Source organism: Chiloscyllium plagiosum, chromosome 24 (assembly GCF_004010195.1).
Source record: "Chiloscyllium plagiosum isolate BGI_BamShark_2017 chromosome 24, ASM401019v2, whole genome shotgun sequence".
In the NCBI taxonomy this organism is placed as follows: domain Eukaryota; kingdom Metazoa; phylum Chordata; class Chondrichthyes; order Orectolobiformes; family Hemiscylliidae; genus Chiloscyllium; species Chiloscyllium plagiosum.
The window spans coordinates 24,357,327-24,372,720 of NC_057733.1; the positions used below are offsets into that span (position 1 = coordinate 24,357,327).

A 15,394-nucleotide genomic window follows, 5' to 3' on the forward strand; every position below is an offset into this window, starting at 1 on the left:
CATATTGAAATGAGTCACTAATGGCACATCTGCTTGGGCACCAGCTGTTTCCTTTTAAATGTCTCTTCCTCTCAACTGTCTTCTTCCAATCTCTCATTCAGGAAACAGTGAGTAGAACCTTGTTGCTCCTTCAAAAAAAATGGTTCAAGCATGTTTTATTCTTTAGTTTGCTCCATTGCGTCCTAACGTGTTCTTCATGATTGCAAATTTGACATTTTTGTAAGTTTGCCAAAGCTCTAACAGATTGTTATCTTTGGGTAAATATTCCTGCTTTTTTTTTTGCACACAGCTGACTTCCCAGCATGAAATCCATTTGCTACTGCCATGGTCCATTCTTGTTTCTAATGCTTTTGATGCTTATCTTTCTCTGTTCCTCATTTCTACAAAACAGATAAAACCCTTTCTACATTGATTCTAAAGGCAAATGAAAATGAATTCTTTATAGAATTCTCATATTTCAGAGAGGAAAATTTGTGATCCAATTTCAGAAGCATTTGAATCAGAGATGCTTTGAAGTCAAAGAAATGTATTTTCTGTCTAGGCAAAGGCGAGAGTGATGCATTGTTTCTGAACATGAAACTTAAAAACAGGTCAAACCTGAATTCAAAAATCTGAGATGCAAGGGAGGGTTTTATTGAACAGACTGTAGCTTGTTTTATAAAGTTTTATTTATGGGATGGGAGTGTCCTGGGTGAGACCTGCATTTATTGTCCATGTTTATTTGCCCTTCAGGAGAAGGCAACAAACTGCCTTCTTGAACAACTGCAGACCATGTAGTGTATGTGCACCCACAGAGTTATTAGAGTTCAAGGATTTGACTCAGAGACTATGAAAGAACAACAGCAATATAGTCCGAAATCAGGATGGTGTATAACTTGGAGAAGAAATTGCAGGTCGCAGTGTTCACATACAACATCTACCCTTATTCTTCAAGATGGTAAAGTTTATGGGTTTGGAAGGCAATCTTGAAGAAGACTTGACAAGTTGCCACTTGGATCTTGTAGAAACTGGAGCTAATGGTGCCGGTGTGGCAGAAGTGAAAGTTTCATGTGGTGAATAGTTTGATGATCAAGCAGTCTATTATTTTCTTAGATGTTGTTGGGAGTTACCCTGACTTGTGCTTTATCCATGGGGAATGGATTTTTTAGTATTCAGGATGTGGTGCAGAATTCCCAGCTTCAGATTTGCTCTTGTAGCCCAGTATTTATTTGGTTGGTCCAGTTCAGTTTCTGCTCAATGGTAATCCCAGGGTGTTGATAGTAGGATATTACGTGATGGTAATCCTGATGGATATCAAGGAGAGGTGGTTAGCCTCTCTCTTGTTGGAAATAGTCATTGCCTGGCAGTTGTCATTCAAATGTTACTTGTGACTCATCAACACATACCTGAATATCATCCAAGTATCGCTGCATGTGGACAAGAACTGTTTCAGTATCTAAAGAACTGCAAACGGTGCTGAACGTTGTGAAATCATCAGCAAACATCTCTGTTTCTGACTTTTTGATGTTGGAAAAATCATTGATGAAGCAACTGGAGATGGCTAGGCTTCAAACAATATCCTGAGTAAATCCTGCAGCAATGTCCTGGAGCAGAGATGACTGGTCTCCAATGACTGCAACTGTCATTCTTTGTGCCAGGTATGACTCTAGTGTGTAGAAAATCTTCCCTGCTTCCCACTGATTTCAATTTTGATGAAATCCTTCATACCACATCCAAGTGAACACTTCCTTGATATCAAGGGCTGTCACTCTCCCCTCTCCTCTGGACATGAGCTCATTCGTCCATGTTTGAACAAACTTATAATGAGGTTTAGAGCTGGTGGTTCCTGGCAGGCCACAAGCACATCATTGAGCTGTTTGTTATTGAGAGGTTGCAGCTGTTAGTACTGCCAACAGTGCTCTCCGTCACTTTTTTGGATGTTAATTTAGGTTTGTATCTCTACTGCTATTTTCTAGAGTCCCACAGCTGTGCTCTTATGTAAAAGATCACTGATTTTAGTGGTGTGTTTATCTCTGATGTTATCAGTGTGCTGTCATAACCTCAGTTGGAATAAATCATTTTATTATCTTCATTTAATAAAAAGAAGTAAAAGGAAGGAAGGCTCTAAATTAATAACTCAGTGTATCTGCCAGAAAAACAGACAGAGGAATTTGACAAGACTGCATGTGACGATACAATGGCTTTAAGAGGTGTATTTTTTCTGTGTTTTTTTTAAATGAAGAAGGATTGGGACAGAGGCACTGGGCAGTCTGCTTGAAAGAACATAAGCTTGTGAGGCCCTGGGGTGCTTTCTAAATCGGAACAATAGAAGCAGCCTGAATGGGTGGGGTCAAGCTCCCACAGAACCAGGATTTTTAGTTTTAGTTTTTCAGTAGCAGATGCCATGGTCTTGAAGCTGAGTTTGGAAGCTGCCGGGCATCTCTTCCTGCTACTGTCTGAGTTTTCACTTGATGTTTTTCCTTCTGGACTTGAGAATTACATGTGAGACGGTCTATTTTACTAAATTTGCCTTTGTCAAAGGTGTATTTAAGGAAGGTTACTATATTGAAACAGTTACTGTTTAGTAGTTAAATAATCTGCTATTCTATTAAGTTTTCTAGTAGAGTTAAGTTAATCCAACTCTTTCTTTTGTTGTATTTTAACTATAATGTATGAATAAAGTGTGTTATACTTCCAGACTGGTAGTTTGACCAATCAATTGCATCTGGAATGCCATGCCTGACACTTGCCTTTAAAATAAGAAAGAGTTATGGTCACGGCGATCTTCTTTATGTATTTTGAGGGCGTTTGGTCTGGTCCATAACTCTGCAATAATCATTCAGTTCATAATATTGCAGTTCTTAAAGCATTATTTCCAGGCTGATTTTGTTTTTATTGTGTAATATCAAATATATTAAAGGAATATTGAAGTATTGTTTCCCTATATTGCACACATCTTTTACACTCAAAAATTGAAAACATGGTTACCTGACCATACCAGTTCTACAACTGCTACATGTTAAGGTTCAACTAATGCCGATAATGTACAAAGAAGAACGTGCATTCATATTACATTAAATTGCTTGTCTAATAAACTGGAAAGACCTAGGTGCCTCAAAATGCTCCACAGTAGTTCTTGTAAAGTGGACCAATGCTGAAGGGCAGATTTCACTCAGTAAAATCCTATAAGCAGCAGTGAAATGACGAATGACAGTTCAGTCTATACCTGGGCAATTCTTCAAAAGGTTATTTTACTGCAAACAGTTTTATAAAAAAGTATGTTCATATTATGACTATCACATTGCAGGGGATGAACATTTATGCTGTTGCACACAGTTTGTTGACAGTTTGACAGATGAGCTGAAAGCACTTCCAACTCATTACACCGGATAATGCTAAATGATGTTTTCTTCCCAGGAATTCAAACAGGACTGAGATTTGATGAGTTGTTCTGGTGTTTTTCCCAGGTGACATATGGATCATTTGACTACACTTCACTACTGTACCTCTCTGACTACAGGACTGACTTTGGTGGTGGACGATTTGTGTTCGTTGATGAACTTGCCAACCGAACTGTGGAGCCTCGGCTAGGTATAAATTTTCTTGGCATTTTCTCAACTCTTACAACCTATGTAAAATCCTTTAAAATTTGTATTTTGGAATTTATGGTCTTCACCTTCCATTATTGAAGAATTGAATATTTTAACATATTTTGTCAACATCCGTGTTGTTCAGCTCAAGTCCTATCAAACCTACTGTGGAAAACTTCCTATACTTTCCCTCACTCAGCTAGCTTAAATAATCGTAAGTTCAAAGCAGTATCCCTGTTCGATTAATGTTTATTTCTACATTTTCCACATTTTAATGAGAATTGTACTTTTATGTTGTTGGCTCCTGTTTAGTTGAAAGTGAAGTAAAATTGATCAAGATCACTTCATCCTGTCAGGTGGATTCAAATCCAGGTTGTGGAAGTAAAATAATTGTTTTTGGTCAGTTTTCTCTTCTATTGACATCCCCTGAAACTGTCAGAGTGTACAGTATTGTTGGAACTTTATGGGATTGGGTGATGTGGTGGGGGGAGGATGCACAGGACAAGTTGATCTATCCATACAATGGCTGCAACAGAGGGTTAACACTGACAGTGACTTTGGTTTTTTGGGACATGGAGCAAAGGTTGTGAAGAAGGCAAGTTAGAATCAGATCCTCCATGCTCCTTAGCAGTGACAGAATGCCATCTATTTGGCAAGCCAATGCCGCAGCATCTTGGTTGTATGCCCATCAGTGCTTCCCCTTTGACTCCCTATTGAAGTCTTCATCTGAATCTCCTGGAGCAGAACTCATCTGGGTCATAGCCATGCAGTCAGCTGGGGCAAAAAACTCTATATTAGCCTCCAAGGTATATTCAATGGCAGTATCTGAACTGATCTGTGTGAGTGTCAGATCTGTAGAGCTTCTGGTCTCCTTCCTATCAGAAAGATGTTGTGAAACTTGAAAGGGTTCAGAAAAGATTTACAAGGATGTTGTCAGGGTCGGAGGATTTGAGCTATGGGGAGAGGCTGAACAGGCTGGGGCTGTTTTCCCTGGAGCATCGTAGGCTGAGGAGTGACCTTATAGAGATTTACAAAATTATGAGGGGCATAGATAGGATAAATAGACAAAGTCTTTTTCTTGTGGTGGGGGTGTCCAGACCTAGAGGGTATAGGTTTAAGGTCAGGGGAAAGATGTAAAAGGGATCTAAGGGGCAACTTTTTCACGCAGAGGGTGCGTGCGTGTATGGAATGAGCTGCCAGAGGAAGTAGTGGAGGCTGGTGCAATTGCAACATTTAAAAGGCATTTGGATGGGTATATGAATAAGAAGGGTTTGGAGGGAATTGGGCTGGGTGGCAGCAAGTGGGACTAGATTGGGTTGGGATATCTGGTCAGCATGGACGGGTTGGACCGGAAAATCTGTTTCCATGCTGTACATCTTTATGACTCTATGACTCTCTCACTCTGTCTCTCTCTCTCTCTGTGTCTCTGTCTCTCTCTCTCTCTCTCTCTCTGTCTCTCTCTCTCATTGGGCTGCTGTGTTGGGCAGTTGGCAGTTCTTGGGTGTCTGAAATCTGGCACTCGGAAGGAGAAGGTCTTATTGGAGGGTGGTTGGTTGGGAAGCCAGAGGTCCATGGATTCTTCATCAGCAACTTGTTGATCATGTCAGATAGCGGGATGAAGCTGGCCACTAGTTCACAGTGAACACAAGACAAGATCCTGCCATCATTGTTAATGTTCACAGCAATTTTTGGATGCTTATAGGTTCTGTCACAGACAGCACCATGATAGAATCATGCAATGATTACAGCCTGTCTGTACTAGCTTCTAGTAAGAGCTGCTCAAGTGACCAAATACCTTGCCTTTTCCTTTGGACCTGCAAATCTTTTTGCTTCAGAAATTATCCAATTTCGTTTTGAATACCATGTTTTAATTTTCCTCAACCACAATCCCAGGCAGTGTACTCCAGATCCTACCCATTAGCTGTGTAAAGTATGTTTCCCCATGATGTGGGCAGCAACTCTTTCATCGGCCTCTGGAGATGCAGACTCAGCTCTGCCTTCTCCTATTCTCCTGCAAGAGAAAGGGAAGAAGGTCAGAGGGTACATTGCACAGTAATTGGGTGATGTACCTTCTGCAACTGAACAAGAGGTGAGTGTGAGGCTTGCTGCTTTGATTGTTTACGTGACTGGATGAAGGAGTCAGTCCTGAGTATCAGGGAGAGCTCCTACTGGAGTGACTGGTCCTGTAATGTATTGAGCAGCATGAAAGTTTGTGATGTAGAGGTGGACAAAGTCAGAAGACACATGACACCAGGTTATAGTCCAACAGGTTTACTTGCAATTGTAAGCTTTCAGAGCACTGCTCTTTCATCAGGTGAAGTGGCGGGAAGTACACAGACACAGAATTTATGTGCAGAGAGATAATAGCAAGGTAATTGATCAAGGCCATCCCTCTGCCCCTACTTCTCGCCTTCAAACAGCATCGAAGGGTGTGATGCTGGAAAAGCACAGCTGGTCAGGCAGAATCCAAGGAGCAGGAGAGTCAACATTTCGGGCATAGCCCTTCATCGGGAATGAGGCCTCCTTCCTGATGAAGGGCTTATGCTCAAAATGTCGATTCTCCTGCTCCTTGGATGCTGCCTGACCGGCTGTGCTTTTCCAGCACCACACTCTTTGACTCTGATTTCCAGCATCTGCAGTCCTCACTTCCTCCTAGCCTTCAAACTGTTGCCTAACCTCAAACAGACCATCGTTCACGGCCTTCAGGAGATCAGTGACCACAAAACTCCACAACTCTGCCACTGTCATCTCTGCCAGACGTGTTAGATCATCGACACGGGTACTACCATTACATGTGGGAACAACACCCACCAAGTACACAGCAGGTCTTCATGTGACTTGGCCAACATTGTTTATCTCATACACTGCAGGCAAGATGCCCCGAGGTATGGTATATCAGCAAGACCAAGCAGATGCTACGACAATTGATGAACTGACACTGCGCAACAATCGCCAAACAAGAATGTTCCCTCCCAGTTTCGGAGCACTTCAGCCGCCAAGGATATCCGGCTTCTGATCTTCGGGTCCTCCAAGATACACAACAATGCAGAGCTGCTGAGCAGAAACTGATAGCCAAGTTCTGCCCCATGAAGACGGCCTCAACTGTGTTGTGTTCTTGTCACGCTACATATGGCCCCACCACACTGTTCTGTATCCGTAAAATCTTCCTTACTGTACTGTTTTGGCACCAGCACTTTGATAAATTGCTATGATCTCTCTACCTTAATTAGTTTGTACAGTTTTGGATTTCTTGTTACTTTCGTTAGACCCTCATCAGGCGACTCATATCTATCATGTTATTCCAGCCATTTGGTTTGTCTCCAGGACCATCCTATTTTTGATTTTCTCTGTAAGTTTGGTTGGATTATAGGTCATCCCTTCACTTGTTCAGCTGTTGATACTTTACTCACACCTTTTGACACTTCTGATCACCTGCAAAGACTTGTTCTTCAGCCTGTCGACGCTCCACTCACACCATTGTATTTATTATTTGGCACTCTTCCTTACCTGGAATTAGCTTGTCATTATCTCTCTGCATATAAATTTTGTGCCTGTGTGCTTCCCCCTACTTCACCTGTTGAAGGAGCTGTGCTCCTAAAACTTGTGATTTCAAATAAACCTGTTGAACTATAACCTGGTGTCGTGAGACTTCTGACTTTGTCCACCCCAGACCAACACTGGCACCTCCACATCATGGATAAAAAGGTGAGTAGATGTCTTATGAAGAGACATTCACTGACATTGTCCACTCACCTGAAGGCAATTGAACTTCTTTTCCACAGCTGCCGGGTTATTAACTCTGAAGGTGTCTTCATGCACTGACGTGTCTGAGGTGAGGCTGTGAACTGATCTTTTGGCCTCCTCACAGAACAGGGCATCTCTCCTCCTGCCAACCTTCAACACAAACATTCCTACCATTATGGAATCCTCTTTTTCCCCTTGTGTTCATTTCATGCTAATTTACATTGCAGCAATATTTTTGTGTAAATTGCCATTAAGGTATGGCCTACCTTGAAGCTGCGTAGGCTATTGGTACCGTATTCTCAACAAAACAATGCTGCTGGAGCCTCCTGTTGAGTTCAGAGACTGCAGGCAATCTGGAGGTGCAGACAATGGCTTGGGACCGAGTTGCTCCATTGTTGTCATTATATACGTGGTGGAAATTTATTATATGTGTGGGTTTTCTGGGATTTACGGGGATTAGTGTGCTTGAGAATAGACACTTTCTGGTCGAACAAAGAGTAGATAAAATGTAATTTATTGAATTTATGTCATTGATGATGCACTGTGTATTGACAGGACACTATCTTCTCTCAGACTCGCCAGTAATGGGTGATGCTTATTACACGCTATCAAATATTAACCCTTGCAGCTGTAATGGGGAATGGAAGAGGGGGAGCATGCACCAAGTTTTTACATTGTCACCCTTGATCTGCATGGCTGGTAGGTTACAAGTTGTCATGCCTCCCTTGCAAAAAACTCAAAGGCTGTTTGCTTTCCAACCTGCAGCCTTTCAGGAAGGATTGTAGCAAGTTCCTCAGAGCAGCAAGTCTGTGTGTTCTTTATCCTCAAAACTAGACAAACAGGAAAATTGTAGAATTTTTCACCTTGGCTGCAATAAGCTAGCTCAACGCTTGGAACCCTGTACACCAGATGACAATTAGTAACACCATCTTTATTAACTTCGTTAAAAATCACACAACACCAGGTTATAATCCAACAGGTTTAATTGGAAGCACTAGCTTTTGGAAGCACTAGCTTTTGACAATCACCTGATGAAGGAGCGTCGCTCCGAAAGCTAGTGTGCTTCCAATTAAACCTGTTGGACTATAACCTGGTGTTGTGTGATTTTTAACTTTGTACACCCCAGTCCAACACCGGCATCTCCGAATCTTTATTAACTTCAGCTGCTCAGGGATAGCAAAGGCATTCCAAATAAGCTTGTCACCTGTGAGTCAGATACCATCCTTGTAATCTGACTCTCAGAACCTTGGTAATTCAATCCAGTTTTCTAATTACTTTCTGTTTGGATTTTGTTGGTTTGAAATGGCTGTTTTGCTGTCAATGCTACTTCAATGGATACTATATAAGAACAGTAATTCCACTATTATTAGTAGCTTGGAGTACATGCAAATGAATGGTAAGGTGCTTTTAATACCTGACACTCCACAGTGTGACATAGTATGAGGTGAGGCTGTGAACTGGTCTTTTGGCCTCCTCACAGAACAGGGCATCTCTCCTCCTGCCAACCTTCAACACAAACATTCCTACATTATGGAATCCTCTGGCTGTTGCTGTTCCAGTTGAACTTAGTGGCTTAAAGATGTTCTCCCTTTGAATGTATGTTCAGTTAAAATCCTTCAGCTGCTATTGGACAAAGTATTACTTCCATTCATTCATTCTTGTTATCATATAATTTCCCTGTGTACCACACTAACTCTCCTCTACTAAAAGAAAAATATTGTGATTAAACACTATCTGTGGTAGCTATTGTTGTATTTAGCCATTCTTTGTTTGAATTTATTATTCCTGTATTATAGAGTCATAAAGCTGCACAGCACGGAAACAGACACTTCGTTCCAGCTCATCCATGCTAATCGAATATATTAAGCCAATTTAGTCCCATTTACCAGCATTTAGCCCATATCCCTTTACACCCTTCCTATTCATATACCCAGCCAAACGCCTTTTAAATGTTACAGTTGTGCCAGTCTCCCACCACTTCCTCTGGCAGTTCACTCCACACATGCACCACCCTTTGTGTGAAAAGGTTGCCCCTTAGATCCCTTTTAAATCTTTTCCCCCTCACCCTAAACCTATGCCCTCTAGTTCTGGACTCCCCCAACCCAGGGAAAAGATCTTGGTTATTGAGCCTATCCATACCCCTCATGATTTTATAAATTTCTATAAGGACACCCCCCTCAGCCTCCAACGCTCCAGAGAAAACAGCCCCAACCTATTCAGCCTGTCCCTATAACTCAAATTCTCCAACCCTGGCAACATACTTGTAAATCTTTCAAGTTTCACAACATCCTTCCTTTAGCTGGAGACCAGAATTCAATGCAGTATTCTAAAAATGGTCTAGCTGCAACATGACCTCCCGACTCCTATACTCAATACTCTGACCAATAAAGGAAAGCATACCGAATGCCGCCTTCACTATCCTATCCACCTATGAATCTACTTTCAAGACTATGAACCTGCATTCCAAGGTCTCTTTTCGAGCAACACTACCTTACCATTAAGTGTATAAGTCCTGCCCTGATTTGCCTTTTCAAAATGTAGCACCTCACATTTGCTACATCTCGGCCCATTGGCCCGTCTGACCAAGGTCCCATTGTACTCTGAGGTAACCTTCTTCTCAGTCCACTACACCACCAATTTTGGTCTCATTTGCAAACTTACTCACTATGCCTCCAATATTCACATCCAAATAATTTGTTTAATAACAAAGAGAGTGGACCCAGCACTGATCCATGTGGCACACTGCTGGTCACAGGCCTCCAGTCTGAAAAGCAGCCCTCCAGCACCACCCTCTGACTCCTACCTTGGAGAACGTTCTGAATCCAAATAGCTAGTTCTTCCTGTATTCCAAATGATCTAACCTTGTTAACTAGTCTACCATGCGGAACTTTGTCGAATGTCTTACTGAAGTCCATCTAAATCAAATCCCCCTCTCTGCCTTCATCAATCTTCTTTGTTACTTCTTCAAAAAACTCAATCAAGTAGCTTTACAGTGAATGAATAATTCAATTCATGAAGGTCTAATATTTGCACTATTTAGCTAAAAGGGTAAACATATAACCATCCTAGCACATTAGTTATGGGCATACAGGGCTGCAGGCACAATAAATTTACTGTCATTACTAGATTAAGATTCAGAGTAGTGCATTGGAAGTGTGTAAATATTGCTGAACATAGGAATCAAAATCAGAATCTATCTTAAAGGTGTTTTTGAACAAATAAAACACGTTTAATCCTGTCTGAGTTGTAGTGGAAATAGGGTGAGTAGACAATTAAAATGCTAAAGTGAATTTAACCAGCGATGCCCTGCTCCCTATCCTTAGCCATCTATTGTAATGCAGTCTGGTAGATAAACCTGTCAGAGAGCTGTGGAGTGAGTGTGGGGGTGTGAATATCTGTGGCAGAGCGGGTATGAATCTTTCATTAATATGAAAGTTGGGTTCTGGTTCCATCCTCTATGTATGTTTGCTTTTTAACAAATAAAAGGTATTACAGGTGTTACGATATTCTTTATTGTATATTGGAGGTAAGTGAAAAGGCCACTCAGTTGAATCCCATTCTGTGTCAAAACAGCATTATTACAATTCTGCATGCAGCCCTTCCTTAAGGCTGCTTGATGCTCCGTAATGACTAAATGGAAAAATAATTCATTTTATTACAAAATTCTATCTCACTGAGTGATCTTGAGGCCAATCTATACACAACAAGCTGCTCGGAAAATTGTACTCACATTTTGACAGTTAAGAGAAAGTCAATGACAGCAGCTGATGAAATCCACAATATTCTAACAACTTGTGAAGGCTCCTTCAACAGCTCCTTGCAAACTCACACCCGGCAACCTCCACAATTTAAAATGACAAAGGCAGTAGGTATATGTGAACACTACCACCTGCAAATTCCCCTAGACTCACACATCAGCTTGACTTGGACGTTTGTCATTGCTCCTTCAGTTGCTCCATCAAAAATCCAGGAATTCGCTCCCTAACAGCTCTGAGGGTGTGCCTATACCATAAGAGCAGCAGCAACCAAAGACAGCTCACTACTCTTGTTTGTATGAGTAATTAGAATAAACCAATAAGTACTGGCTTAGCCATTGATGGTCACATCTCATGAAAAAGTAAATAAAAATAAATCAGCAATGTTCTCATTAAACAGCCCACCGTAAATTCAACCATTGCCAATTATTAATTGATTCATTAAAATATCTGGATCTGCAGCTTCTCTCATCCAGGCACTACCAGTGTTTTCAGTACTGCTGCTACAGATTATCACCACAATACCGTTTAGTCTTCTCAGGGAGAATTATTCAAGTCTATGTTTGGCTTCCTCTTTCCAGTCACATGAGGGATAGCCTGTCAGTCACACCTTAAAGAGTTTGAGCTGCCTCTGCCCTGCCTCAGTTCCCATTCCTCTCATCTCCACATCGCCAAATCTCAGTCAGCCTCTTGTCCTTACCCACCTCCCTACATCTTCCCAATACTGACCAGTAACATGCTGTATATACTTCAGTTCAGGGTTTTTGAGCTCAATGAGAACAATTCCATATACAAATGGAAGCCATACGCTTTCAGCTCCTATCGTTTCCCTTAGCTACTGAATCTCAGTGACATTATCAAAAATGTCTTTTGGTTGCATTATTTGATACTTTTCCTTTCCAAACCACAGACTGAGCAGAGTTAATAAAAAGTCTCAGCATTTTCATTGTCTTAGCATAATGTGCAAAGTCAGCAACCTATTTTAGCTCATCTTTTCAGAGAACTCCTCCAGTATCCACCTTCATCCAGGTATGCAACACTCTTCCTGGGTGTCCACACTACATTGACCATGCTTTGTTTCAAATAAAGCTTTGTGGGAATAGTCCTTAGGTTGGCTTTTACCAATATGAGTTATATTTGTCTGACCTACAGCCAGGGTTCTGTTTGAAGAATTGACATGACCACTTCTGAAGAAAGGTCATTGGACCGAAAGTGTTAACTCTGCTTTCTCTCTACAGGTGCTGCCAGATCTGCTGAGTTTCTCCAGCAATTTCAGTTCTTGTTTCAGTATTCCAACATCTTCAGATTTTTTTTTGTCATGACCTTTGATTTGGATCTACACGATTAGTACGTGGTTCTAAAATTAACAATTTTAAAAATAAATTTTGACAAATATTAACCACTATTTTTAATACAAGTCCCATTGAAAATACAAATACCTTATATTCCTCTTAGTTTGAAATATTTGAGCTATTGTGATATTGGGAAATTCCTGTTCTGTTTATTGTTTGCTTCAAGAATCAATAAATTCTGCTTTATAGTGGTTTATGAAACCAATTTCTGAAACCCAAGTGATATAGAAAATGTCTCCCAGAAGGCTCTCACAATCAGGCTAGTTCAGAAAATTGAATGAGATATGGCGAGATTGATGAAAATCATGAAGGTGTAGCTTATGAGGTAGGAGCAATGTCAGGAAGAAAGAAGATATCAGCCTAGAATGAACATGTCTTAGACCCAACACTAGTGAGCTACACTTAAGAGAATTTCAAGACTAAATCTCTCTCCCCTCGCCTTAAAAATCTGCCCCCCCCAAAAGAACATGAAGCAGATTTTTCACCCAGTGTGGTATGTGTGTGGAATGAACTTCCTGAGGAAGTGGTGGATGTGGGTACAATTACAACGTTTAAAAAACATTTGGATGGAAACATGAATAGGGAAGGTTAGGAGGGATATGGGCCCCAGGAGCAGGCAGGTAGGACTAGTTCAATTTGGGATTATGTTTGGCACGGGCTGGTTGGACTGAAGGGTCTGTTTCCATGCTGTATGACTATATAACTCTATAACCTACCATGTAGCAATGCAAATAAAGAGTGTAAAGGAGTTTGAAGAGCCTCACTCAGAGCAAATGAGCAAGCAGCCTTAAAGATAGTATATGAGCAGAAACCCACAGACTAAGATACTCCAGAGCAGAATCACAGGTAGCAGTGTTGGTTTAAAGCACAAGATAAAGCAGTTTTCACTAAAGAATCATATTTCAGTCCTGTGGTATGGGTACATCTATTATTTGCTAATAAAATACTGTGGCAATTTCTCCTTACCCTCCATTTCTCTCTGTGCCCATCAATCTTTAACTTAATGTATCGATCTTAAGTCAGTATTCAGAAAGAATGGTAGAAAGAAGGTTTAAGATTTTTGTTTATTTCTTGATATTAATTTCCATATGTAACCTGAAAGAAATACCTAGTACTCTTGAGCATTACTGAGAGCAAGAAAGAATTCTACAAGATATAATTTTAAAAAGTTCCAATGGGCATCTCAAACTAGCCAAAAGATGGCTTATTATAGTATGTAATGCTTTCTTACATGTGAAACAGCTTTGCTGGTCAAGAGTAAAACATTTATGTACATTTTAGTGATGAAGGTTACTTCCTGATATGTAAATGATGTGTGATGCTCCTTGGCATTGGAAGACAGAGACTCAGTACAACATTCATTTTGTGCTTGCTCCTATCCTTAGTTATTATTTTTTCTTTGCTGCATTATTAGCTGAATAGTATTGCAATTTAGGAATAATGGTTCCCATGTAAGTTTGTAGTCATGTGATGTGTGTTTGGACATCAATATTGACAAGCAAAAACTGGGGTAATATTTCATTTCCCCATGTTGGTGAATTGTTTTATCTGCAGCCATTAAAGGACTAAGGACTGTGGAAGCAGGCCATTTGGTCCATTGAGTCCATACTGATCCTCCAAACAGCATCCCACCCACCCATCCTCCATTCCCTGTCCTTATAACTCTGCATTTCTCATGGCTAAATTCACACTGCACACTGCAAACTGCACACCTCTGGACACTACAGGGAAATTTAGCATGGCCAATCCACCTAACCTGCACATCTTTGGACCGTGGGTGGAAACCGGCGCAAAGGAATGGTCTGTTTGTCCCAGCCTGCCATATTCCAGCTGGCTGTGCAGCCACACAGTTCTGAGACCATGGATCCCCGTGCATAAAGTAAATACAAAAATGTAGAGTCAGCACACTTTGAAAAGATTGCTTTTCTCATTTTTCTGATACCTCATCTCATTTACTGGTCTTGTTCTTTCCACTTGCCATTCCTATTCAGGCTATGTATTTGCTGTTTTGCATTAGTTTTGTTGTGTTAGTTTTCTGTGGTTCATCATCTTTCTTTCAGCCCAGATTGTTCTGAATTGAAGCATGGTAGGCAACTCAAATGTAAAATTGTTAACTACTCAATGAGAGATTTGTCTAATTCTTCTGAGCTCATTTCTGGCGAGTTCTGGAGTTTTGCTTCAAGTTTTAGTGCAATTGTGGTTAACTTTCAGAACTTCATACGTGATGGAATGAGTTTGATTGTCACTGTTTTAGACATTATTTAGATTGCCACATTCACACTGTCCAGGTACCAATGAAGTAAACAACTACAACCAGCATGCTCTAGTCTCACCTTTCCATTGCAATGCCAATGTTTATGCACCTCACAACTACCTTCTACTCTATTTACTTCATTTCATTCTCAGTCTACCTTTTTCTCCTAAGGCTTCCTCTTAAATGTATCTATGCTATTTACTTCACCATGTAATGGTGTTTTGAGTTCCTCTCTCTAATTGAAGAATTTTTTCCTTAATTCCTTATTGAATGCCATCTACTCCCTGTGTAAAATTGATAAAGTCATCCAGCATTCAGGCCAACTAGTCCACAGTGACCATGTTCCCAAACTAAACTAGTCCCACCTACCTGTCCTTATCCCTCCAAATCTTTCATATTTGTGTACTTATCCAAATGTCTTTTAAATGTAACTGCACCTGCATCCACCACTTCATTCCACACACGAAGCACTCACTATGTAAAAAAGTTGCCCTTCGTGTGTTTTTTTTTAAAAACTTCCTCCTCTCTCCTTAAAAATATGCCCACTAGTTTTGAACTCTCTCATTTTAGGGAAAAGACCCTTACTATTCAGCTTATCTAGGCCTCTCATGATTTTGTAAACTTCTGTCGGGTCGTCCCTCAACCTCCCTCAGTGAAAAACATCCCAGCGTATCCAGCCTATTCTAATAACCTTTTATTTTCATTCTCTCCAACATCCTG

At 40.7% G+C, this 15,394-nt stretch overlaps 1 protein-coding gene across 3 annotated transcripts in view; it reads left to right on the forward strand.

The window, feature by feature from the left end:
• Positions 1 to 15,394, forward strand: part of uts2r2 (urotensin-2 receptor 2) — a 144,741-nt gene that overhangs the window by 100,007 nt on the left and 29,340 nt on the right. Inside the window, exons 8-9 of one of the 3 annotated variants that reach the window (XM_043714604.1) lie at positions 3,447 to 3,570; positions 6,440 to 7,185. The exons of 1 other annotated variant lie outside the window; for it this stretch is intronic. In XM_043714604.1, the coding sequence (XP_043570539.1) occupies positions 3,447 to 3,570; positions 6,440 to 6,585 (270 nt within the window). In that variant the 3' untranslated portion in view covers positions 6,586 to 7,185. Of the gene's footprint in view, positions 1 to 3,446; positions 3,571 to 6,439; positions 7,186 to 15,394 lie in introns of those variants that run through there. One more of the 3 variants, XM_043714605.1, reaches the window with a different exon arrangement.